The sequence below is a fragment of the Triturus cristatus genome, chromosome 1_2 (genome assembly GCF_964204655.1).
Source record: "Triturus cristatus chromosome 1_2, aTriCri1.1, whole genome shotgun sequence".
Taxonomy (NCBI): Eukaryota; Metazoa; Chordata; class Amphibia; order Caudata; family Salamandridae; genus Triturus; species Triturus cristatus.
This window is the reverse complement of record NC_140580.1, coordinates 491528964-491553418: the sequence shown is the minus strand read 5'-3', so window position 1 is coordinate 491553418 and position 24455 is coordinate 491528964. Positions and strand designations below refer to the sequence as shown.

The 24455-nt window shown below is 42.4% G+C and overlaps 1 protein-coding gene across 1 annotated transcript in view; it reads left to right on the top strand.

Annotated features, from left to right (window-relative positions):
* Positions 1–24455, top strand: part of GLRX3 (glutaredoxin 3) — a 151336-nt gene that overhangs the window by 58743 nt on the left and 68138 nt on the right. The window contains exons 3-4 of the mRNA XM_085606207.1: positions 6927–7001; positions 20424–20625. Of these exons, the coding sequence (XP_085462333.1) occupies positions 6927–7001; positions 20424–20625 (277 nt within the window). The remainder of the gene's footprint in view (positions 1–6926; positions 7002–20423; positions 20626–24455) is intronic.

Here is a 24455-nt window from a genome sequence, read left to right as displayed (position 1 = left end):
AAGCTTTCCTTAGACTGTACCGGTGTACAGGCTTCTTGTGCTGTGGAGCATCTTCATTCCTTGGCATTTGTCATCAACTCGCCCAAATCACACTGTCAGCCAGTACAGCATTTTCTGTTTCTGGGTGCCCCTGTGGATATCTGGGCTATGCCTTTACAGTAACAGTTTTCCTTTAGCTGGTCAACTTAAGGTTAATATATTAAAGCAGAGCTCTCGGTGGTGGTATTGTGAATCTTCCTAGGCCTATTCGTTTACTTTTGTAAACATTCATCTGTAAACTCTAGACATGTGTAAGACTGTTTAAGTATTTTCACTGTCTGTAGATTTGCTGCAAACCTAGTGAATTAATTTGTATGTGAAAACCTGGTGAAGGTTCTGTTCCACACTTCGCACCCACAACAGAATGATCTTCTAGGTGAAATAATTCTCTTATGTTTCATCCGTACCTAGTTCACATTTGCTGGAGCTCTGAAAAGATTACCATTTCTGGACATTGTTCAAAAATGGGTTTTAGGAGAAAACGGTCTTTGGTAGTTAGCATGCCTACCAATCCATTATATCATCCTTTTTGGATGTAACATATTCAAGGATTTTTGCCCTTTCTCAAATTAATCTCACAGAATATATATCTGCAAATGATTCAGCAGCATGTGTCTCTTTTTGAGAAAAACTACTTTGGAAAATCACTTGGCAGGTGCACCAAGTCACAACCTGTGTAAACTGTACAGCTGAGGACTGCAAATAGGTGTTCCAATTATTTGCTTCCAGGCGTAGGTTATTAACTCAGTTGATCCTTTTGGGGTCATTACCTAAGCAAAATGCCATGCCTTTTCTTTTGGTCTTAGAGGAGTTATTTTTTCGTTTGTTAAAATTAGTTTGTCAATGTACTTTTTAAAGATACTGTGGCACTTACTAGGCATGTGAGAATTTTTTGTGAGAAAGTTGTGATCTTGCATTACTCCTCAATTTCATGTTGAATTGCACAGGATTTTTGCCCTTTTGCACTAAGCACAGTTTTGTTTCGTCTTTGCCCACGGGAGACTGTTTCAATTAGAACAAGTCTTGCCGAGAGACATTTTCTCCTCGAACCAGTTTCCTGCCAGTATCTAGCATGGCGTTTCTGTGCGCTGTATACTTATGCAGAGAAAAGTTGGTAAAGACATTGATGGAATGTATCTTGCATAGTACGCTTCATTTATACAAATTTGATTAAAATAATCCTAATGTTTGCACAGTTCTACCTTTTATACTTTACTAAAAATGCCCAATATCTGTACTCTCTATGATTTTCTCTTTATTGTGATGCAAACCGTGATTGATGGACCCCTTAGCGATGTCATTGGTACTATTAAGGGTATCATTATTCTGGGAGAAGGATATCTCCACAAACAAGATGGTAAATGTAAAAATGTTTGGCGGAAGTCATTATCCTGTACAAGGTCAAAGTTTCACAAATGATCATTAACTATTACATAAACCATGAGTGTAAATCATTAGGTTTATTCATGCACTGGGTCTAACATTTATTTATCTAATGAAGGACAAAGTTACAGGAAGGGGAATTCATCACTGAGGAGAATGACTTAGGAAAACATAGTGTTAATATAGGTACAGGAAATTGGGAGATCATGAATGTAGACAAGTGCACTTCCTAGGGTTGGAAGGCTTGGGCATACATGGCATATATTGCAGAAAGCAGTTTCAAAGAAGAGCAGATCAGTCAAGCTCAGTTTTGTATAGTATCCATGTACTTCAAACCACTGATATGCAAGGAGAACTGAGGTTTGTAAACCGGAGACTTGACTGCATGTCCTTCCACATTGTTTTGTTTCAAAACAGAAACACACAGGTCACCATGGTTATTTGTTTTTTGTGTTGCTGAGAGGCAGCTAATACTTTCTAACTGATAAAATAGCATTTTCCGGGACAATTACCTTACGGCACAGGTCTTCAAACTGTGGGGCGCGCCCCCCCTGGGGGGGCGTGGATGGGTTCCCAGGTGGGTGCAAAGGCCTCTGTAAGCACATGTAAATGAAGACGCCCGGAAGTGCAGCGATGTTTATTTGCTGCATTTCCAGGCTGTCTTCATTTTCTCCGAAGCCCTCGGAGTGCGGGGGCCAGAGGTCAGTGGGTGTGCTGCTGGGGGCTGGGCTGGGCAGAGTCTGAAGTCTTATTAAGACTCCAGCACGCCTGAGTTTTTCACAGGTCTTTAAAGACCATCTGCATCCCTTTGGAAACTGGTTACTGAGGCTTCGTTTTTTTTCTTTTTCCTGTACCCCCTGGGCCCCGACTCTGCCTCTTCCTTACATTTGTATCGTACATTTACTGCTGTTGTGTGTATCGTACATTTACTGCTGTTGTGTGAAAATGCATTTCATGAAAAGGAATGTAAAAAAGGGTTGCCAATAGAAAAAATGCCAGCCATGTATGTTTAAAGAGTCTGCAAAGACCTTGCTTTGACACTAAATAGGGTCTGTTCCTTTTATTTTCAGTCATGAAACATTCATCATGAAACATTCAGGCAGCCCTAGAACAGATTTAAAAGTGCTATATTTGCTTTTCTGAGTACACACAGATAAGTGCTGAAAATAGGGCTTTAGGTGACTGTTTATTTTTGTATCCTCTGCACCATCAAAATAATGAGCTTGCAACCCTAATCATAAGACTGGAAGTTTGCTGCAGGATCAGCACATTATTTATTTCCTTTACTCTCGATTCCCTGATTAATTCCAAAATAGCAATAGTTTAACTTATATCTGAAACCCTACGCCCCGTCAATAGCATGCTGATTAACTTCAAGTGTCTGGGAATTCACCCTGCATTCAGACAACTCACTCCTCATTCTCACCCTTCACTTTCACGCTCACCCTGCACTCACAGCGCATAGTTATGGTTTTCCCGCATTTGCCACATAATCCATCGTCTGCTGCATAATTTGCAGATGAAAAAATGCAGCAACACATGTTACCTCACAGTGGAAGGCCCTTTCTAAAGGTTGACTGGTCACCTTTCTGTTGCTTATTGCTATATGTGGGTGTTAATGTGGTACTTATGAGGGGCAATAAAGGCCAGGACAATGTTAACATGTGTAAAAATAGCAAAATAGTGCAATAATGCTATCACAAAATATGCAGCATAATTCGCCTTTGCTTGCTGCAAAATTTAGTCAACTACGCTGCATAATTTGGCCTTCTCCTGCCGCATATTTCTAATGGCCATGTTTCTAGTGCTATGAGGTCCCAGCCTGTGGCAGAAAGCATTGTGAATATGTAAGTCATTATTTTAAAACAGTATTTACATACTCTAAGATAGGCCGCTGCAAAATGATGCAGTGATTGAGATAAAACAAGTTCTTACAAAATATACTTTTTAGTACTAGGTAATCAAACTGTATCTAATGCAGACATTTTTGTAAGTGTCTCCACTATTCCAGATCCCAGCTGATAACTCCTTTACATTACATCTTAAAAAGAATAGATCTTTGCCACCATAAAGCTTTAAGCAGATCCACTGGAATTATTCAGCAGAAGAGGACAACATTATGCGGCAGGTTTGACTAAATTATTCAGCAAGAAAAGGTAAATTATGCGGCACAATGCGCCACATTTTGTGGTTAGCATTACTTCATTATTTTGTCATTTTAACTCACGGTAACGCTGTCAGGGGTAATATTTCACCTCATTAGTACCAGTGTAGCACCCAAATACAGCAGTAAGCAACTACAAGATTACCAGTCAATCTTTGCAAAGGGCCTTCCACTGCTCCGGAACACTTTGTCATGCTTTAAGTAACTTTTGTTCCGTTTGAGCTAGAATCAAGATTTTTTTGTTGAAATCTGCAGATTATGTAGCAATTGCAGTACACTGATAATTATATGGAAAACACTGCTGCTGCTGCATAAACTCATAATTCCATGGTTTCTTTTTTATCTTTCTGCACTACCGCCCACACTTCGATTTCAGGCAGAGGCATCTCAAAGTCCGTATTAACCATTTAGGGGCAGTTTCTTGTGTGAAAGCTGAGTCCATGGGGTGGCAGGTAGAAGGCCAGCAGGGTTGCATTCAGATGCAAAGCCCTAATCCTCTCGATCCTTGGGGCCTCACAGTTATGGTCTAGGAGACAGAGGAAAGGAGCGAGATTCATAGATATTGTCAAAAAGAAGGCCCAGAATAGGGAGCACTGTATGCGGACTCAAATTTATGTTTACAAATGGCCAGAGACCGCTTCTTCAGAGAGATACCCCAAAGAAGGCGACAATATAAGTGTTTTTTTTTTTTTTAAAGGGACATTCATTAGTGAAGCTGGTACTGCTGCCAAGTGTGTAAGTGGCTACTGCTGGTTATCATAAAGGAGCAGATGCAGCAGGACGGGGCCCAGGGATTTGAGGGGCCCACTGCTTCACAACTATGACTTTCTACCTTTAAAAAAAGGGGCATCAGAGCTTATTGTCCTTTCAAGCATTAGGACAGAGGTGATGATCCATCATGGAGGGGAAGAGGTAAAAAAGGCAAAGGAGATAACTGCAGTCCTGAGTAGCAGGCTATCATTAGTGCAGCAGGTATAGTTGCATTGGGGTCAAAGAGTGTGAGGGGCTCACAACACCTCAATTATGTGGAGCAGTTTGTTTGGGATATCTGTTTTTGTTTTATGCTTTTGCTGTTTTAGAAGTCTCATATTTGGTGAAATTCATAAGCTATAGAAAAAATATTCCTGAAATCATCTCTTAAGCCCCGCTCCCTGCACGCAGCCATGTTCCTCCCGCTACCCCAATCCTTGTCATAAAGTTTGGAGGGGGGCCCGATCTCAAAACATTTTGCTTAGGGGGGGGCTCAGAATAAAAATGTTTGAAGACCTCTGCCTTACGGTAACAAAACTGTTTAACGATCATTTGATTTAACCTATAGTTTACAGGAGTGCGGTAAGATGCAAGTAACATTTTCTTACTTATGAAAGTGACTTCACATGTATAGATTGTTTCATCAAGACGTACCTATTTTCTGTAGGTACGCCTTTGTTAGCCAGTTGTGCATGAACCCCAGGGAGTTGTTGATGGCCATTGAGTGGGGGGGGGTCCCTGGACCCATATCACCTATAACCGTTATTTTCTTTCATAAGTATTTTGAACTATATAAAGGAGGTTTCTCCTTGGAAAATAATAGTTTCATCGAGTAATAATAGTATTTACCTCAAGTCTACTGTATTGACTCCCCAATGTTTTTGATATACCTGTTAATGAAATCAATAATTTTTTTTTCAAAAACTCATAAGATTTTAAAAACGTTTTTAGTCACAAGCGGATTGCTAGTTCAAAACCGGGCATGGGTGAATGCACACTCACTGCTTGCATTAAAACACTCTCCAACCTTAACTAGCAATCAGCTTCGTACTTAAAGACTTTTGAATTGCTTTTGATTTTTTTTATTTTTTATTGCAAGTCATGTTTATCTTCACACTTAGCCGTTGTTATAACCACGATTTGATATATACAGATTTGAATAACTAGACTGACCAAAAGGCCCTTCCAGGCTGCACGTTCTCCTATATGCTGTTTTACAGGAGTACCCACTTACAGTCTCCAAGCACCTACACTTTTGGTTTTGGGAAAGCGGCACACCTGCACTTTTTATTAGAGCTAAAATCTTTGCACAGGCAGAGTACCAATTCCAAGCAGACAGCATGTTCTCTGACATAATGAGCACCTAGTCTTCTCGCTTTTATGCAATCACTGTCTTTGTCACATTTGACCCAAAGACCCTGCATGGTCTCCAGCTTCTTCCATCCAAGGCTCGATTCCTGTCCCGCGCCTGTCCTAAGCCAGTGTCACTCCATTTAATGCTTCTGTCCCACTACTTCTGCTGAGAGCTCTGATTTTACTTAATTACCCACAGATTTATGAGTACACCCGGTGTGTCTTCACTCTCTTCTTTAAACATGCAGTTGCAGAGGAAAGTAGATGTGCTGATTTGATATAGTGTGTACTTGTGGGTGTATTATTGTTGAGGTTTAAATCGAAGAAATGGCTTGGGGGTTCCTGGCTCCCAGTTGTGTTTCAATGGGTTCTGCAGAAGTCAAAAGGTTAAGAGCCACTGCTGTAGGTGTTTTAGCACAGTAACTGCAACAGAATTTTCCATCATTATACCACAAAAATAGCACAGTTGTGCCAAGTTAACATAATTTGTCCTTTTTAATTCTATTATGACGTGAGCTTTTCCCAGAATGTTTGTTTGAAAATTAGCTTTTCCCAGTATATTTGTGTGGATGTAAAAAAAGAGCTGCACACTTAAAAAAAAAAATATTAAAATATTATCTACATTTGACTTGTGGATCGTTTCACAATCTAACGGTCTAACAAGCTAGTGTACCTGCCTGAGATTCAGTAACCATGAAAGAGTTAAAAGTAAAATTTAGCAGACATCAATAGCTTATTGAAGAAATACTCCCTTTTTGCTCCATAATTTGCAGAAGGCTGCAAATGTCACTCATGATGTACTGCCTCTTGAAATTAGTCAATAGAGCAAACAGCAAGAATCGCTGTGGGCAGAAAATAAGCACTGTAATCATGACATAACTGGGGTCAGTGATTTATGGATTTCAATATAGTTGTAGCTGCATATGATTGAAAATTTACTAGGTCACTAGTGCACCAAAAATTTTATTCGCAGCCTGCAGGCATCTTTTGAAATGTGCAACAAAATAAAAACCTCTGAACCTGTTTTGACTCGGTGCAGACTCCTTGGATGACATGCCAGCCGAGCGAGTCTAATTTAAATGCAAATGTCTCGCAAACTTTTGCATTGAAGCCCATTTAAACATACAGACGGTCCGCAGTGATGTCATCTGGGAATGTTATAAGCCGAGCTGAGGGGTATAATAAAAATGTGTACAAATGACACCTCCAAACATGTTTCTTCTGTTTATTTCTTAAGCTTGAAGCTGAAGCTGTTCCCGAAGTATCAGAGAAATATGACATTAGTTCTGTTCCAACATTTTTATTTTTCAAGGTAAGAAACATAATTGTTTTGTGGAAATATATGTTCTGTTCTTTCGATGTATATAAAATGGTAGTGCACGTGGCCCCAGATTGGATTATTCTTAGCCCCTTTGTTTAAAACACGCCAGCCTTGCTCATTGCCCTCGGCTAGTTATGCTCACGTGTTACAGTGCATGCACCTGTTTTTCTTTCATTTCGCCTCACTGCCATATACTGTGATACTTTATTCCTTATGTTTATGCATAATTGAAGATTTTATGTCTGAGATGCTCCGAATCGCCAATGTTTTTTTAATCTTTTTGTTTGATTTGCCAAATATGAAACTAGGAATAGCTCCGAAGTTTTATCTACAGAACATTGTTATCTGCCTTTTCTTCTCTCATTATGTGTGAAGGATATGCATTATTAACGGCGATGCCCAGCATGTCCTCATTGTCCATGAAGCTGTTTGGTAATATGACTCTCATTGGCTGATTGTTTTGGCTAGTTGAGGTTCCAGTTTTTCCAAACCGCTCAAAGCCTCACCTTTGTGATAAAAAGATAACTGTACCAGGGTAACAAAAGAAGTATACTAAAAAGTGATGGATGGAATGCTTGAATGAAATATCAGCCACTGGTAGTTACTCGGGGCCTCTTCCTAGTCCATCGTTACTTTGCACACCGTGCCACCTCCGCTTGGACCAAGCCATATGCACGTCCGTCTTGACCCTGCTCCAATAGGAACAGTTCAACCCAAACTCATCAGTCGGCTATAGCTTTGGTCCAGTGGCACAGTGTGCATTGGACGTATGTCTGGGCATTAACATGGTATCTTTAAACTTCCGCTGGCAGTCTTCTATACCTAGGGCCCCCTATTGTTCCCTCAGACACTTCTTAAGATAGTTTATTTTTTATTTTCTTTACAGTTGCATTGGCTGCAATTCCTTGCTGTTTGGTAAAGATGAACAATTGTGATCTTCATTACTATGAGCCAGACCCTCATAGTAACACTTTAAAATGAGAAAAAATGCTCAGTTATACAGCAGATTGTCAGAACTGCTCATCTACTGCCAGACTTGCGTCACTGTTGTATATTGAACTTCTCGATGGTAGATCTACAGATTTAACAAATCTGTCTCTTACCTGTCATTTTTTCCATAACGTTAAATATGAACCCTCCCAGAGACATATTTTGGAAATTGGACATCCACGGAGTGTCTTAGTTAGAACTTTCTGAAGCTTCTTGGGCCAATTCACTTATTCCATGCTGTAATCCTTACACACTGACAGCTATGTTAGCAGTGAGTGCATGTTACTGAATGCAATCTGTTTTACCTTTCAGGTGTAAGTGTGGCTTGTCGCCCACATGGAAGGGGCTTCACATCGTTCACCTGTAGACAGAGTTTGGTCCAATTACCAAAGGACATGGACCTGTAAACCAATGAATTCTGCATGGACCATTTGGATGACACACTTTGTAGACAGCCAGGCATGGAGTTATTCAAATAATTCTGAAAATTTCTTATGCACATGACTGAAGAAATGGGAGAATGTTTCAAGGTGTGAGGGTTATCTCTTGTGCAGAAGAAGACGTCTAAGGATCTCATGCCGAGTTCTATGTTGTTTCTCCCAGTATTCCCCCCCCAGCCGTCCACCAACTAAAGTTACTAACAATCTGCAGTACTGATGACCTCAGGCTGGTGGACTTAACAGGAGTTTACGAGTTGGACGTTAACGGTCCTCTTAGAAATGAGGCATTATCGGGGAAATCTGTAATTCTTCATTCCGCCTTTGCGTTTCACCCAGATTTTCAACTGCTACCACCAGTCAAAATCTTCTAGTGAAACAAACAGGATTTTTCCTGTTCCCACAGATCTCATGGTCCGGACAGGACAGTGACTTTCATTACCGATCTGTTCAGAATTACAGTGACATTTGTAATGATGCGAAGTGAAAGTTTCTCTGGAAAACCCAGCTGTGGTTTCATTTTCATTAAGCCCTGAGAGAATTAATTTGTATGTTAGCTCTTATTTCCTATTGGCTTTCTAGTGGAGCAGAAACATATTTCTTACTTTGCTAAGTGTGGGTAGATCTTTCCCAAGAGCTGGATGTGGATACCCTTAGACTCTAATGAGACAGGAGTTTGATCCATATGGACTGAGGTACTATTAATAATTGTTTCAGCAAATCATTGATTATGGCAACCCATTTTGTTGTGAGTTTTTATTCTAGTAGAGGCGAGTTACCTTTCTAGGTCATTGAAACTGTTACAATGAGCTAGAGACATTGTTTAATTATTTAGTTATTGTTATTTGGAGTTTTATATCGCGCACGGTTACCCTTGAGCATCCCAGCGCTATCCATAGATCAACCACCGCCCAACACATGACACATTAGGCTGGGAACAGAGGAGTTTTTAATAGTTTGCGGAAGCGCAGAGTGCTGATCTCTGCCCGCAACACGAGTGGAAGCGAGTTCCAAGCGGAAGCCGTATTCACTGAGAACCTTCTCCCTCCGGTGCGGGCTCGCCTTACTCTAGAAGACTGGAGGAGGAATTTATGATCCGAGCGGAGAGCCCTTGCTGCTTTATAGGGTTGGATCATGTTCCTCAGGATCGCTGGACCCTTCCCCTGCAGACTCTTCTGTGCCATGCAGAGTGCTTTAAAGGTTACTCTTTCCCGCACCGGGAGCCAGTGCAGCGCCTTCAGTGCCGGTTTGGCGGACTGCCTTCTGGGAACATTGATCAGCAGTCTGGCCGCTGCATTTTGCACCTGCTGCAACTTCTTAAATGTGGATTCCGGCGCGCCCAAGAAGAGTGCATTGCTGTAGTCCAGCCTCGAAATGATGAGCCCCTGTATAAGCAGCTTACGGGAGGTCTCAGGGAGGAGTGACAGAATCCTGCGGGCTGACCGGAGCATACCAAAACATGCACCCGCGGTCTTTTTGGCGTGTGTTCTAAAGTCAAGTCCTGCTCCAGCCACACCCCCAGGCTCTTAATCTCCTTCTTCGGGCTGGGAGGAGCTCCCATGCAGTCGGGCCAGCTACTGGGGGACAGGGAGAAGGAAGATTGACCTAAGATCATAAGCTCGGTCTTTGAGCCATTCAGTTTAAGGGATGAATTACACATCCACCCAAACACTTCCTCCAGGCAGGAATGAAGCACCGCTGGTTGCTTCTCTAACTGAGAGAGCCCCACCACCATCTGCGTATCATCCGCATAGCTGATGATGTTAAAGCCAAACGGAGACACCATATCCTCCAGGGGGGCCATATATACATTAATAATGTAGGGCTCAACGAAGAGCCCTGGGGAAACTCACACTGGAGGGCAAAGGGGGGCGACTTCTCGTTTCCTTCCCAAACTTCAAATGACCGTCCTCCTAAAAAGGAGGCAAGCCATCCCAGAGCCATCCCTGTGACACCCAACCCTTCCAGCCGCTGGAGTAGTACCTGATGATTCACGGTATCAAAAGCCGCACTCAGGTCCAGGAGGATCATTGCCACTGACCCTCCTGCATCCAGAATGCACCTGGCTTCCTCCACCACGGCCAGAAGGGCCGTGTCTGTGCCCTGTCCAGGACGGAATCCCGTCTGGGAATCCCGTAACCGGCCATTGGCCTCCAAGAAATTCGAGAGTTGGTAGTTGACCAGTCTTTCAGCCACCTTGCTCACGCCTGGGAGCAGGGAAATCCCCCTAAAATTGGCCAGGTCAGTGGGGTCAAGGCTCGGCTTCTTCAGGAGGGCCTTCACGACCGCTCCTTTCCATCCAGGTGGCACCACCCCCTGCGATAGCGACAGGTTAATCAGCTCGGTCACTGGGGCCACGATGGTCGGCGCAACCTGTTTTAAATATCGCATCGGGACAGGGTCCTTGGGAGAGCCACTCTTCAGTTTCCCAAGCACATTCAACACTTCCTCCGCAGTCACAGGGCCAAAAAGGTCCAGCTCAGCTGCTCCTACCCTTTGCTGAGCAGTTGGCTCTGCCACTGCAGTTAGCTGAGGGAGTGAGCGTAGGATGGTCTCAATTTTGGAATTGAAGTAAGTAGCCAGCTCCAGGCATTTCCCTTGGGGATTATCATGAATAACAGGTGGGTCGGGGTTTTTTAGCAACTCCTTCATCACTTTGAAGGACTCTCTCGAGGAACAAGTGGCTTTACAAATTCTTTCATCAAAGTATTTGATCTTAGCCTCCCTTATCGCGTTCTTGTACGATCTCATGGCTGAGCGATAATTGTTCCTACTTGTTATCCCCCAATCCTTCCTCCACCCCCGTTCTAGCCTTTTGCAGCTCTTTCTCAGTGCCCTCAGCTCAGGAGAGTACCATGGGGCCGAGCCCGCTCTCTTATCCCTGATGAGCATCTTTTTCTTTGGGAGAATGGCGTCTAGGGAGCTACTCAACCAGCTCTCCAGGCTGGCATCCGCATCCACCGGGTCAGACCCCCCTTGGGGGCATGTTGACTCCAAGTGGGCCGCCCATTTATCCATAGGGAGCCTCGACCAAGCTCTATCCGTCCTAAATGTCCTGGGTGTGGGAAGATCCCAAACCGCAGGAGCCCAGCTGACTAAGACCAAAAAATGGTCTGTCCACGGTAGGGCAAGGGGAGGTAGGGCGGTTAGTTGCTCCATATTTGAGAAAATTGGGTCAAGCAGATGACCCTTTTCATGGGTCGCACCTAAATTAATTTGTCTCATCTGCATAGCGCCCAGGTCACACTGCAGGTCAGTAGCCGGCAGGTCCATTGAATCCTCAAAATGGAGGTTCAGGTCTCCTAACACGACAAAATTCGTAGTAGAGGAAGCTAGGCAGGTAACAGATTCCATTAGTGAATCAATGAAACCGGCCACTGCCCCAGGGGGGCGATAGACAAAGAGACCTGAAATGGCTAGCTTTTGTCAGGATTCTCCTTAACTACTTAGTTGCACTTTCTATATCGTAGCTAAAAGTATTAAGGGGCACCCTTCCTTAAAGATGTTTTTTGTACATCATACCTTTTACTCCTCATAGGTTAGTTGCAATATAACTTATGGCGGGATTGGGACAGAGGAAAAAGTCTTGACTACTCTTGATTGACCTAGAACTGTAGAAAAGCATTAGTCGGTGTAATTCTTAGGTGAATTTTAGCTTCAATTTTTTTTTACCATTATATAAAGTAATCTAGTCTGTGAATAATCATTTTTTCTTGTCAACTCATAAACAGAAAAGATAGTCTTCATATTTAATCAATGCTCTTTAACACAGGGCTAAACACTTAATACTTTTAGAGACACATGTTCTTCAGTGCAATGCTAAGCATTTCCAAGTTAAGATACCATTCTGCTGTATAGATTATGTGCCATAGTGTAGATTCTAGAGTAGTGTGTCCATGGGAGAAATTTCCCTACTACCCAGAAAAACCATCTTTGAACCACAAGTAGCATGCAAAAACTATGGAAATATGGGTAGTTTTGAAAAATCATTTGATTCCATTTTCACTATGTTTAGCATTCAAGGAGGGAAATGAGTGCGTGGGTCCAAGTATGGCAAATTCGGGTCACGTTAGTCAGATCCCCCTTTAATCCATTTTCATACCCCCTAAATGTATCTAAATTTATCATAAATTCCATCCCTGATTAGACCTCAGAGAATCCAGGTTGTCCTTGATTTCTCAGTAAAAGTTGTGGGATGATGACAGCACTCTTTCTGTTTTTGGTCGCCAGCTCAGTCATTTTCAGAACTTCAGAGAGCATCCCACTACCTTGGAGGAGCTCTGGGTGAAATATCCTTCTTTCCGTGGCTTGATCCTGTGAGGCTTTCTGAAATCAACAGCTGCTTCCTTGAACTGAAGCTTTACAGAAAGAGTAGGTGTTTTGTATACAGGTGTGGCGCAGCGGCCAGGGTGCCTGACTCCGGACCACGGGGTTCACTGTTCGATCGCCAGCGGCAGGTTAGCTCAGCACCATGTGACTCTGGGCAATAGCTTGCTTAACCTTCCCAAGGGCCCCCAGCGCGGACACCTCTCCGGAGGTAGCTGTGCGCTTTACAAATGCTGGTATTTCATTTAATTTCATTGTATATAGAAATGTCTCTGGGGGAATTTCAAGATCTTTGGCAGTGTTGCATAGACTTCGTGGAATGAAAATGACAAAAGAACAGTTACTGCTGATACTGAAGAAATAAATGGACTGTGAAGAGTGATCTTTTATCTAGGTTTTCTGGATACTGTTTCCCTTAGCTGTTGTGTCTACACAGGAATCCAAAGCAGCATCCCCAGAACCATCATCTAAGGGCTCAAGGATTTTGTAGTCTTGCAGAATGCCTTAATTTCGAGTCTTTCTTGGTTCTTTGGTGTGAAGGTTTGTTGGGACAAAATTCCTCAGGATTGACTTGGAAAAGCTGTGCCATTTTGCTTTTGCCATTGTTTTATATTGTTAGCCTTGTTTTTTTCCCCTCCATTAAATTCATTGGTCATATAGCTCATCATCAGAGCCGGACTCTTCTAAATACGAAGTGGACCCCCGTTTTGAGAGAAGGTGGCTACTTCTCCCCCAGCCTTGGCATTATGGTAGCTGGTAGTGTTGTAAGCAATTTTTCAAACCATGGTTTTGTGCATGTTCCTCTCTGTGGCTGTTGACTACTGCCTCTTACATATTCAAGGGTCAATTATATTCCCATAAAATTGCCTTCATTATTACTGAGACTATTGTAGAACATACAGCAGTGCGTGTGTGTTAGTCATTTCTTTTGTTAGTTTCGTTTTTCTCTGCTTATTCGCAAGACATTCACCCCACCTCTTCCTGTATTGTTGCTGTGCTTCATGATGGTAGGCTTTTGTCTGATCTGAAGTTAGCCACAAATCAGCCTTAGCTTTACCAGACTGATCTAACCTGTTAATCTTGGCTTCAGAGCCTGGGAAAATGTAAAAAAAAAAACACAGTAAGCGGCACTCCAGAATTGGAGGAGTGGCAGTTATGTGGTACACTGTTTGCATCCTGCTCTGACCACCATAAGAGAATACATTCTGTACACCTTCAACTAGTATTTTGTTGATCAGCTGTACACCAAGCAGATCCTGCTCACTTATGCTCGACAGACTAGGGACCCAAGTCTGAGATCTTCCATAGAATCTGGTCTACAGTGTCCTCCGGAGCCGTGGAGAACGTATGTGCTTTTACAAGAAGACCGACTGTGCTTGACAGGCGCAGTCAACAAAACCTTAGTAAGACCCACAGAAAGCCTAGCTGAATCGAGAATCTGCTCTGTTGCATCAAGTCTTTCTTTAAAGTTGAATGGCCTCCACAAATGCAGAAAATGTAAAGTTCTAGAAAATCTTGACTCCTACTCTACAGACAAGCCTTGAATACACACTCCAAGTCCTTAGGTTATACCAAGGCCATCTACCTTTAAAATGGCATCTCCTCACAAGGCACCAGCACCATCCATGCACACACAACTTAAACTACCCACCACACACATTTATCCCTCTCCTTTCGCTGTCAGCCATGGCTTTTGAACTATACATTTCTTTCAGATCACCACAATATTGCTACCATCAGAGACACCCTCATTACTTTAGTTGCCACCTCTCTTCCCACTTCCTTCACTTATGTTAATTTATTAATGCAGTACGTCTGGGCGTCTTTGAAAGGTGGCCACTTTCCACTGGCACCACCAATTAACTTCATGGACACTGCTCAAACAGTTTACTGCCTTATCTATCTATCTAGCTTGGCAGTTCGGGTGGACTGCTCCTATTGGAGCAGGGTCAAGACTGATTTGCATATAGCTGGGTCCAAACTGAGGTGTGCAAAATTATGATGGATTGGGATGCGGACCCGTGATTACCAGTGGCTGAGCTTAATTCAAGCAGTCCATCCATCACTGTTTTTTATACTTATTTTATTGCCCTAAGTGGGACGGTTATGCCTAGACGTGGGTCCCGTGCACACTGTGTCACTGGAACCAAACTGTAGTTGGCTGAGAAGTCCATACCTAGGGCAAAACCAGTTTTGGGTTGCTTGTGTTCCAGTCAGGGAGGACATGGTTTGGCAGTTTGTGCTGGACTGTGTCAATTGGAGCAGGTTCAAGACTAATTTGCATATAGCTGGGTCAAACCGGAGTTCACATGTTGTGCAAAATAACCATGCATTGGGATGTGGCGCGAGTGATTAGCAGTGGTTGAAATTAATTCAACAAAAATAGAGACAAGGAAAACCCTGAAAGTCAGACGGGACCAAGGGTAGACAAGTATTTTATGGAAACAATGGTCCCGTTCAATTAGAGTAAGAATAAATATCACAATTACTAAAATAAGAAATTGGAGTTCAAACAAGTGATCAATGCAGAAGATGGAGACATTTTTAGTATTGATTAGGAGCAAGTAATAAACAATCCAATGAGTGAGTTAGCCATGAGGAGGTAAGAGGGAAATCAGCCGATTTCCTTAACCCAGGCTAGTGACTTAAAAAGTGACTTTTCTAGTGAGCAGTTGCAGATACGAAAAAGTCAGATCAACATCTCATACTCAATCAACAAATATACAATAAAGTATGAAGTTTACAGACGTAAGCTCGCGAGCCTGCATCATGTGACCGGCTTCACTCTCTGCAGCTCCTGACCCGACCTCATTGAAGGCTCGTCCTACGATCCCGAGGCCTCTCTCCCTACTTGTACGCTGATCCCGGCGAGGACCCTGTTGTGCAGACTTGAACTCACGATCTTGCCCTTACGCCGTGGACTGCGGATCCTCACCACCTTACCGCATTGTGTGCGCGTCGTCGCACCTGAGCCCTTTCGGCCCCCGTTCTGTTTTTGCCATCACCCTAACTTCCCAGGCATCCTTACCATCGCCTTGTCCTGAAGAGATCCCACTATTTTCATGGGGATCGAAACGTCGTCGACTTACGTCTCTAAACTCCATACCTTATTGTATATTTGTTGATTGAGTATGAGATGTTGATCTGACTTTTTCGTAACTGCAACTGCTCACTAAAAAAGTCACTTTTTAAGTCACCAGCCTGGATTAAGGAAATCTGCTGATTTCTCTCTTACCTCCTCACGGCTAGCTCACTCATTGAATTGTTTATTACTTGTTCCTAATCAATACTAAAAATGTCTTCATCTTCTGCATTGATGACTCGTTTGAACTCCAATTTCTTATTTTAGTAAATGTGATATTTATTCTTACTCTAATTGAATGGGACCATTGTTTCCTTAAAATACTTGAAATTAATTCAAGCATTCCATCCATCGCTGTTTTGTTTACTCTATACCGAGCTGGAAATGTGTTCTTTTGGGGCCTGAGCCCCAAATCTGTTATTGAAACTCCTTTAATTTCACTCTGTACATCTGTGCTGGTGATTGACCGACACAACCCTGGTCTCGTAGCATAGCTGCAAGGGTTTCATACTAAAAATAGAAAATAACATAGACAATGTTTATTACAAAAAGCAACTGCTTATGCTAGACATAGATCTCCTATGAATTAAAGTCTTGCTCAAGGCACAGATGTCTGAGGTATTTCCTATGTCTTCTATGTTGGCATATTAGGAAGTGAACCGTTTCTGCCAAGCATTAATGTTTTAGAGTGTAAGGGGAGAGGTATGGGCAGGTGGAGTTAGTTTGTGCATGACTTTTTTTAAAGTCTCCAAACTCTGCTCGTCATTTGATGACAGAATGGATTTCCATGTGCCCTCCTGCAGCACAAAGGGTTAAAGAATGAGAGAGAAATGCAACACGATCGACGAAGCGTGCCACGTGAGGTCCTGCAACTGGTGAATCCACTCACCAACAACAAGACGCTTGTGCGTGTAGAGGCCCCACGATGCGGGGGCCACACTCTTTAGATGCGTGCAGCACTTTTCTGGTGTAGGCCGGGACCACTCGTCACCACTTGTTCAGAAAATGCAACCCTGGATAAGTTGTGGTTACTCATGTATTTATGGACCCCAGTTGGCAGCTCAGTTGAGCCATCAACAACAATCACCGCCGCTCCTTTTCCTCTCCTGGAATCCTTCACCTGTCATAGGATTCTAAAACAAGGGTAGCGTGCCCAAACCAACAATAATACACAGGTTTGCTGCCGCCATAGTTTTCATGATGCTTTTCCGTTTGTTCTCTACTCTGTCCTAAGTGACAACATCTGGCAGTTGGAAGCATCTTTCATGGGAGGGGCTGAAGTTGCTCTGCTCTGAGTGCCTGAAATTCTGGTCAAATAGAGGTGGGCTCGTGGTGTGTAGTCCGTGACCTTCTTCAGTGTTATTGATTGTAACGGCAATTGTGTTTCTAACTTTAATTATCGAAGGTTCCCACTTATACACCAGAGATGGATTCAAGCATGTGAATCTAAGAAATAGCAATTTCTCAGATTCACATCTTTGAACCCTGTAACAAAGTTACAGGCAACTAACTCTTTCTTCTCCGCTAGAAAATCCCCATTAGTGAATTGTTTATTACTTCCAATATTAACCAATGTAGTATTTACATCCGTTTCCTATTCCACCCTACTAGAGTACAAAAAGTCTCAACTCTGCCACCAGAGCCTTATTCAACTTGCTCTATCACACCCCCAGCACTCCACTTCTAAGTGAAACTGGGAGGCTGTCAGCTAAAAATTGCACTCAAGGCGGTCCATGCTGCTTTCATGAACTGCCTTGCTAACAGCCTCACCTGCAATATACATAGTAGAAATTTACGATACATCAAACAGCACCTGCTTGCCATGCCCATATCACCGGGTGCAGTCTGCAAATTCCGATCTGTAACCCCCTAGGCCCCCAATGTTCGAGAACGAACGTCAATTTGGGAGTTCAGGAGCTACCGGAAATGCCATTTCCTGCGACTTTAATGAACAAGCATTGGCATAGCCAATTGGTCTCGCCTTTGGGACCTTATAAGTGTTTAGCCATGAAACGGTTGATGTTGTTGTACCAAGATATTGTGCTGCCTAACTAAATACTTATAAGGTCCCAAAAGCAAGACCTATTGGCTATGCCAATGCTTGTTGTTATTTGTGTAGTGGTATAATGTCCACACGTGCAACAATTTGGCAAATAGCAGTCTGTTCTTTGTCGATTGAGTTCTGGCTCTAAATACAAACACAAGCGCATTCTGTGTGTTAATTGACTGGCACATGTGCTGCTGTGACCCTAGCAATAACATTTGTGTTCGAGTTAATGCTGTCTGGTAATTAGGCCTATTGGTTCAACTAAAAGTGTGCCCTGAAGACACAGCTTGCGCTTTGAAGTTCAGACAGCCCCATTGGCTCTGCTTTTACTCTAACAGTAAAAGCAGGCTCTCATAAAATATAGGGTCTTCTGAAGGCTGCTGTGGCATTGCATGGGTTACTGTCATTTTAAAGCATCCATGGAATGTAAAGGGGAGCTAAACCGTCGACTTCCTGTTTATATTGTAAGCACATGTGGATCACTTCAATGTGACAGCATCTTCATCTTTTTCAACATGCAGACCTTTCAATGATTACTCATTAGGTGACAATGTTGAAGCCAAAAGCATAATGGTTTAGACTTCAAAACCACGGGTGACTGGTGGGGAAAGAGAAAAGAACACAGAAAAAAAACACGCCTGCTATATTCATGCATAAGTTTATTGTTGTAATGTATTGTAAATTATTATTATTTCCTTGTTGTCCCCCCATATTTGTGCTTAAAATGGTTGCATCCGCCTCTCATCGACTCCAAATGTTTGGTGCTGTAGGATTCTAAGCTGAGCGTCGGTGCCTCACACGAGTGCCAACCTCCGTAATGGAGAGAATTAATCTTGTTTGCTCCAACCTCACTTCCGGTTTACTTTATTACAACATACTTTTGACGTTGAGGAGATGGAGGAGACTTTTACTAGAAGACACTGTGGCTGCCACATAGGAGGTCGGCCAGCAGCTGAAGCTCTTTCGCAGGCGCTGTGGACGTCTGCTGGCGATAGCATAGCTGCGTACTGGTACCGGCCAGTGTAACGCCAGCTGGACGATATGCCCTCATGTGAAAGTCACGGCTCGTTGGGCGGTCAGTAAGTTCTATTAAAGAGGCTGCTAGCAGACACCTGCACTATAATTATAGCAGCGTTCCGCCTCCTAGACTAATTTTGCAACCACCTTTAAGTGAAACGCTTTGATCTGTCGGGGCTTCCTTGTGAGAAACAACCAATTGTTGATGGACTTTGTCACTAAGGAAACAAGCATTGGACGCGCACGCGAGACGCCATATGTGGTGGGGGAGTGGGAGAAGCGGGAGTTGTGTGCGCGCGGCCAAAGCTTGGAAAACCAGCATTGGCCGCACGATGCGGGCGGAAAAAGTGAAAGCTCCAGATGGCGCCTCGGGCGCTGAAAGCTGCCGGCTGCGCGCGTGCACGCTTGCGTGAACGCAAGTGCTAGGCCGTGTGGCAGCACTTTCAAACCCCGTACACTAAATGTCTCTCCCAGACCAGCGTCTGCGCTGGATCAGGCGAGACCTAAAAACAAATCAAATGGCTCTCCAGGGCCCTTCATTTTACAGTCCCATGTCACTTCTCTACTTGTATTTCTTGCTGTCTCTATTTTGCAAAATAGCATATTTTCTCAAACCTCACTCTGTTAGAAATGTCTTACCATACTTTCTAAATGAATAAATAAAATAACACCTTTGACGAACGAGCCAAAGGTCTTCTGAGCTAGTGACATTACTGCAGTATTGGAGCGATACTTTTAACTGGTCACAACATGTTTGTCTCTGCCCCTCAACATTACTTGTTTTGGTGACATATTTTTTGCAGCGGTCTGCGTGTGACCACTTTACATTTTCCAGTGGCCTATGAGGAGCTGAGCAGTGCACACAATGCATCCGCATCTAGAAGCGCTGGGCTTTCCGTTGGCATGCTATGCTGAACCTTTGTGTAGATCTTTTAAGACATGCATACTCTATTGTTATTCACAATTGCTATGTTTTACATGTGCATGCGGTGACAAGTCAGACTTGAATCTTTTCAAAGGATTCATTTCTCATTTGGCTCAGGACTGTTTCACGAATTAGACACTACACTACACCGAGTGAGTGAGTGCATCCAAGTTGTAATAGGTTTTTGTTTACACGCAATATCAAGACTAAACCTCATTCCTGAACCACCATATGGTAGGGAGTTCTTATTTTCAAATATGAGCTTTTCATTTTGCCTGACTGGGTGTCATTTGGGAAGCGCTATTGTCATATGATTAAAGTAATACCTTTATGTCAAGATCTCTTGCTTACTTTTACTGCACAAAGCGAAACCATGGTTATTGCACTCAGATACCATCAAGCAGGGAAAGTTTCTAGTGAACTGGGTTGTCAAACGAGTTTTTACACCCTAGCTGAGTCTCTTATGATATTAATTTGATGGCTGTAGCCCCTTTTAAAACGCACAACTGGAATAATGTGTCTTAAATTGATTGCCTCTAACTTTTGCACTGAACTCTGCTTCTGAATAATTTTGTAATGTTCTTTTAAGAATTCTCAAAAGGTTGATCGATTAGATGGTGCCCATGCCCCAGAACTGACCAAAAAGGTTCAGCGCCATGCATCCAGTGCTTCCATTCCAGCCGGGTCTTCAGTTAGCAAGAAAGAGGACCTCAATGTTCGATTACAGAAACTCATTAATGCTGCTCCTTGCATGCTGTTTATGAAAGGGTCACCACAGGAGCCTCGCTGTGGTAAGGATTTCCATATTTGCCGAAATATTCTTCAAACTGTAAATTTACAATAAATCTAGATAATCAATAGAGTATAGGAATAATTGTGTGCTTGTCAACCGGATGTTGTGCAAAATTGTTGTATTTATATTAAATTCTGCTATAGCGCCATTCAACTGTAGAGGTGTAAGTGCCCTTTACAGGAAAACAAACAGGTACAGGTCTAAATTACACAGTAAACAGGCAACTCAGAATAAGTGTAGCGGTATTTAATAATATGTAATGGGTGGTACAGAGTAGTTGGGCAGGAAGGAGAGAGCAAACTAGGGGATTAGAGTAGAAGATGAGTGGGTTAGGATACAGTGCAGGAGGTAAGGGCTTACTGTGTGCGACTCTTGACTTCACCTTGACAGTTCGCCTATGTCCCTATTTTTTACTTATCTAAATCAAGACCTGCACTGGCAGTTGAGGTAAGTAAAAATGCTTGTAAATGTACATTATGTGTGTTCTTGTTGGTCAGAGTGTATTTGTGAGAGTAACAGTGTGCATATGTGTGACCATGTGTATCGGAGTATGTAGGAAGATAGTGAGTGAGATTGGATATCAGTAAGTTAATATGAGTAAGTAAGAGTGACTGCAAGTGAGCGAGATTGGGTGATTGAGAATGAATAAAAATGAATGTCAGGGAGTATTAGTGAGTAGCAATTGAGTGAAAGTAACTGAGTCACATTGAGTCAAAATAAGTTAGAATGAGGAAGTAGAAGTGAGAGTGAGTGAGAAAGTAGAAGTGAGTAAGATTGAATTTGACTGAATACGAGTGAGAGTATGTAAGAGTGAGATTGTAGGAGGTTAAGTAAGTCTGAGTGCAAGTGATTAACCATGAGTGAGTCACAAAAAGAATGAATAAGATGGAGTGTGAATTGGCGAGAATGATTGAGTGATTGTGTATGAATGCAAAAGTGAGAATGAATGAGTGTGTGAGCGAATGTAAGTGAGGGTCATGAGAATGTGGTATTATGCTTGTGAGTCTGCCATTGGCCCTGGTACACTGAAGGTAATTCTTGGCTTTTAGAGGCTCCTGTGACAAATACGGTCTCTGATATACTGGAGGCAATAATTTACTTATCAGGTAACTTCTGTGACAACATGCTGGCATTGGCATACTAAAGGTAGTTTTTAGACAATGAGCTTCCATGGTAAAATATTGCTCCTGGCATACTGGAGGTAATTGACATTAGGAGCACTGGTGGGAAAAAAGCTGGTGCTGGCAAACCGTTGGTAGCATATTTTAGGTAATTATTTTCCTAAGTGAGGACAACCATGGAATGTGGAAGGGGGAAACTGTGACACAATGCATACATTAGAAACTATAGCACAAGCCTGAAGCAAACTACAAACAGAATGATACTGAGAACTAGTCACACCACATGCAAAAAATACTTTAGCACTTGCAAAGTTAGTTTTGGTAAGCACCAATTCAGGAACACGCAAGGAAACGGCTACACCTATCAAAGCAGCGGGAAAGAACACCCCCCACAGACTCATCCAAATTCATCTGCTATACACTCTCACCTACCATTGACTAAAGAAGTCAGCAAAATGTGACTGCACATCGAAATCAGTATCCTTTTCTGTGTCATTAAACCATTCAGGTGACACTCAAGTGATCCACTTTCCAGCTCCAGGCGTCCTGCACCTCTTTGTCACCTGCCCCACCCCCACTATCTTCAGAATCCTTTAGTGCATATTTGCTCTCAACCCAGTCCTAAAATTGCCTTCACAAGCTAGAAAGGGCCTACAGATTTGTTCAGCAAAACAGCAAGACTTGAAAATTGAAGTAATTTGAATGTGATAACAACTTGCTTCCAATCAAATTGCCATTTACTTGTTAATAATAAACTTCTCCTATGTACCTCTTTTTTTTAGGTCCTATGCATATATTTGTTTATTACAAACTTTCTTGTATGTTCTATTTCTATTGCTTTAATTTATGCTTCCCAACTTGATTGTAGTGCTTTCCGTTACTCCAGTCTCCTGTTTATGGTCTGGCTTGATAGCGTAGCTGTTGTCAAGATCATTTTTAAAAGTTGTTAGTGCTATCAGAAGGTTGCACATTTTTTGTTTTGGCAAACTGTTTTTATTATTTGTCTTTATATTGCTCAGCAGTGCTCCTTTTCATTGCAAATAGTTGTGTACTTGTACGTTATATATTCAATTTATGAAATGTTGTTATTTCTTAAGCTTTCAAAATAATTTTTCTAGTCACCCAACTTAGTGTTTCCAATCACTTTAAAGGAAAGGCTTTTTACTAATTATGAAACTGAATTTCAAATCTCTCTGGACCGCGCATTCCATATAGTGTTAGTGTTCGCCTTACTCAACCTTCTTTTCACCCATGGCGTGTCTTTACCCACAAAATACCTATTGTCGAACATTGGCAATCACGGTCTACGGGGTGTTTTTGCATTAAAAAATAAGTGTTGATTATTTTTTTATTATGTTATTATTTTATTCTCTCATTAAATGCTTCAACCCCGTTACAAGAGCACAAATAACAGTAGGACATAGGTCTGTGGATGGAAATTGTGAATAAAATAAGAAAAGTAATCAGAGTGAAAAAGATGATGGGTAGACACTAGCTCTTTTCAAGTAGCAAAGCAGGCAATGGGTACCATTCAGTACTTCTTTCCACATCACCTATAATCCCAAAGAGGAGCGTGTCCTAATTGATGCTGCAGACCACTGTGCAATAGAAACCGTCCGTTGCTTCCCATCTTTTCACATTTGCGTGGCCAGCATTGATGTTGCCCACTGAGTGTGCACAAAATAAGTGTATGGTTCAGGATCTTGCTCCTCCGTAGCATGATGTGGTTGCTTGTACACAACTCAAGCAGAACAACTGTAAGTAATAATGATCACTGTTACAATGCAAACAAGACATTTCATAATATGCGATCTAAATGAAGTGATTGCATGTGTGGTAGCATAGGCGTGCCCAGGTGAGGAGACTTTGTTACATTCTCCCTCTTCATTTTATAACCCCATTCATTGCAAGCTTCATCTTCAGAGCCTTAATTCTGTATTCCTTAGTGATCTGAGACAAACACCCACAAAGGCAAATCTATAAAGCTGGATGGCCTCTCTCACATGCAGTAAGGTTCAGGAGTCCCATCATGACCCCTGGAAACTATAACTGCTGGTGCTCCTGGTTCCTTTTCTGTATCTATAGCCAGTAAGTGAGCCCAAGCATTAGCCCGTTCTCTTCTTTCTCTCTCGCCACACTACTATTGTGCAGTGTACTTGTGAATTTAGCAAACTTGTTGCTGCCAACTTTGCAAGACTCCTTCTACCGCGTTTTGCTAATCCACAGAAGTTAGACTTTTCTACATCTGCAACCATTTCTTTCCTCTTAAAATGTGATATATATTTTGGATATTGCTCCTGGATTTACTTTACTTTTTGGTGGATTTAAGTGCAAACATTCAGTTTGTAGACGTAAATAAGACAGCAACATGGCGAGGAAGCTAAAAGTCAAAATAGACATGGGAAACCATCTGAGGGACCTGAGCTCTTTAAAATGATTTGATTTTAGAGATAATAAAATCCCAGTTTTAGCCATTATTAAATTAGGTAGCAGATCACCTGCTGTTGAAACTTCTTTAGCCCAATCGATACTTAAAAGGGACTACTGCACCGCAAGACCAGTCTATTGCTGTTGTTGCAGTCTTGTCTTCAATACTTAATGGAGTTGCATAAAGGGAATGATGACAGTAATTCTTAAAATGTATTATTCCCCTTCCAGCGGTACCTGAACTTGCATCTTATATTTAGCCACTTCCACAACCTATTCC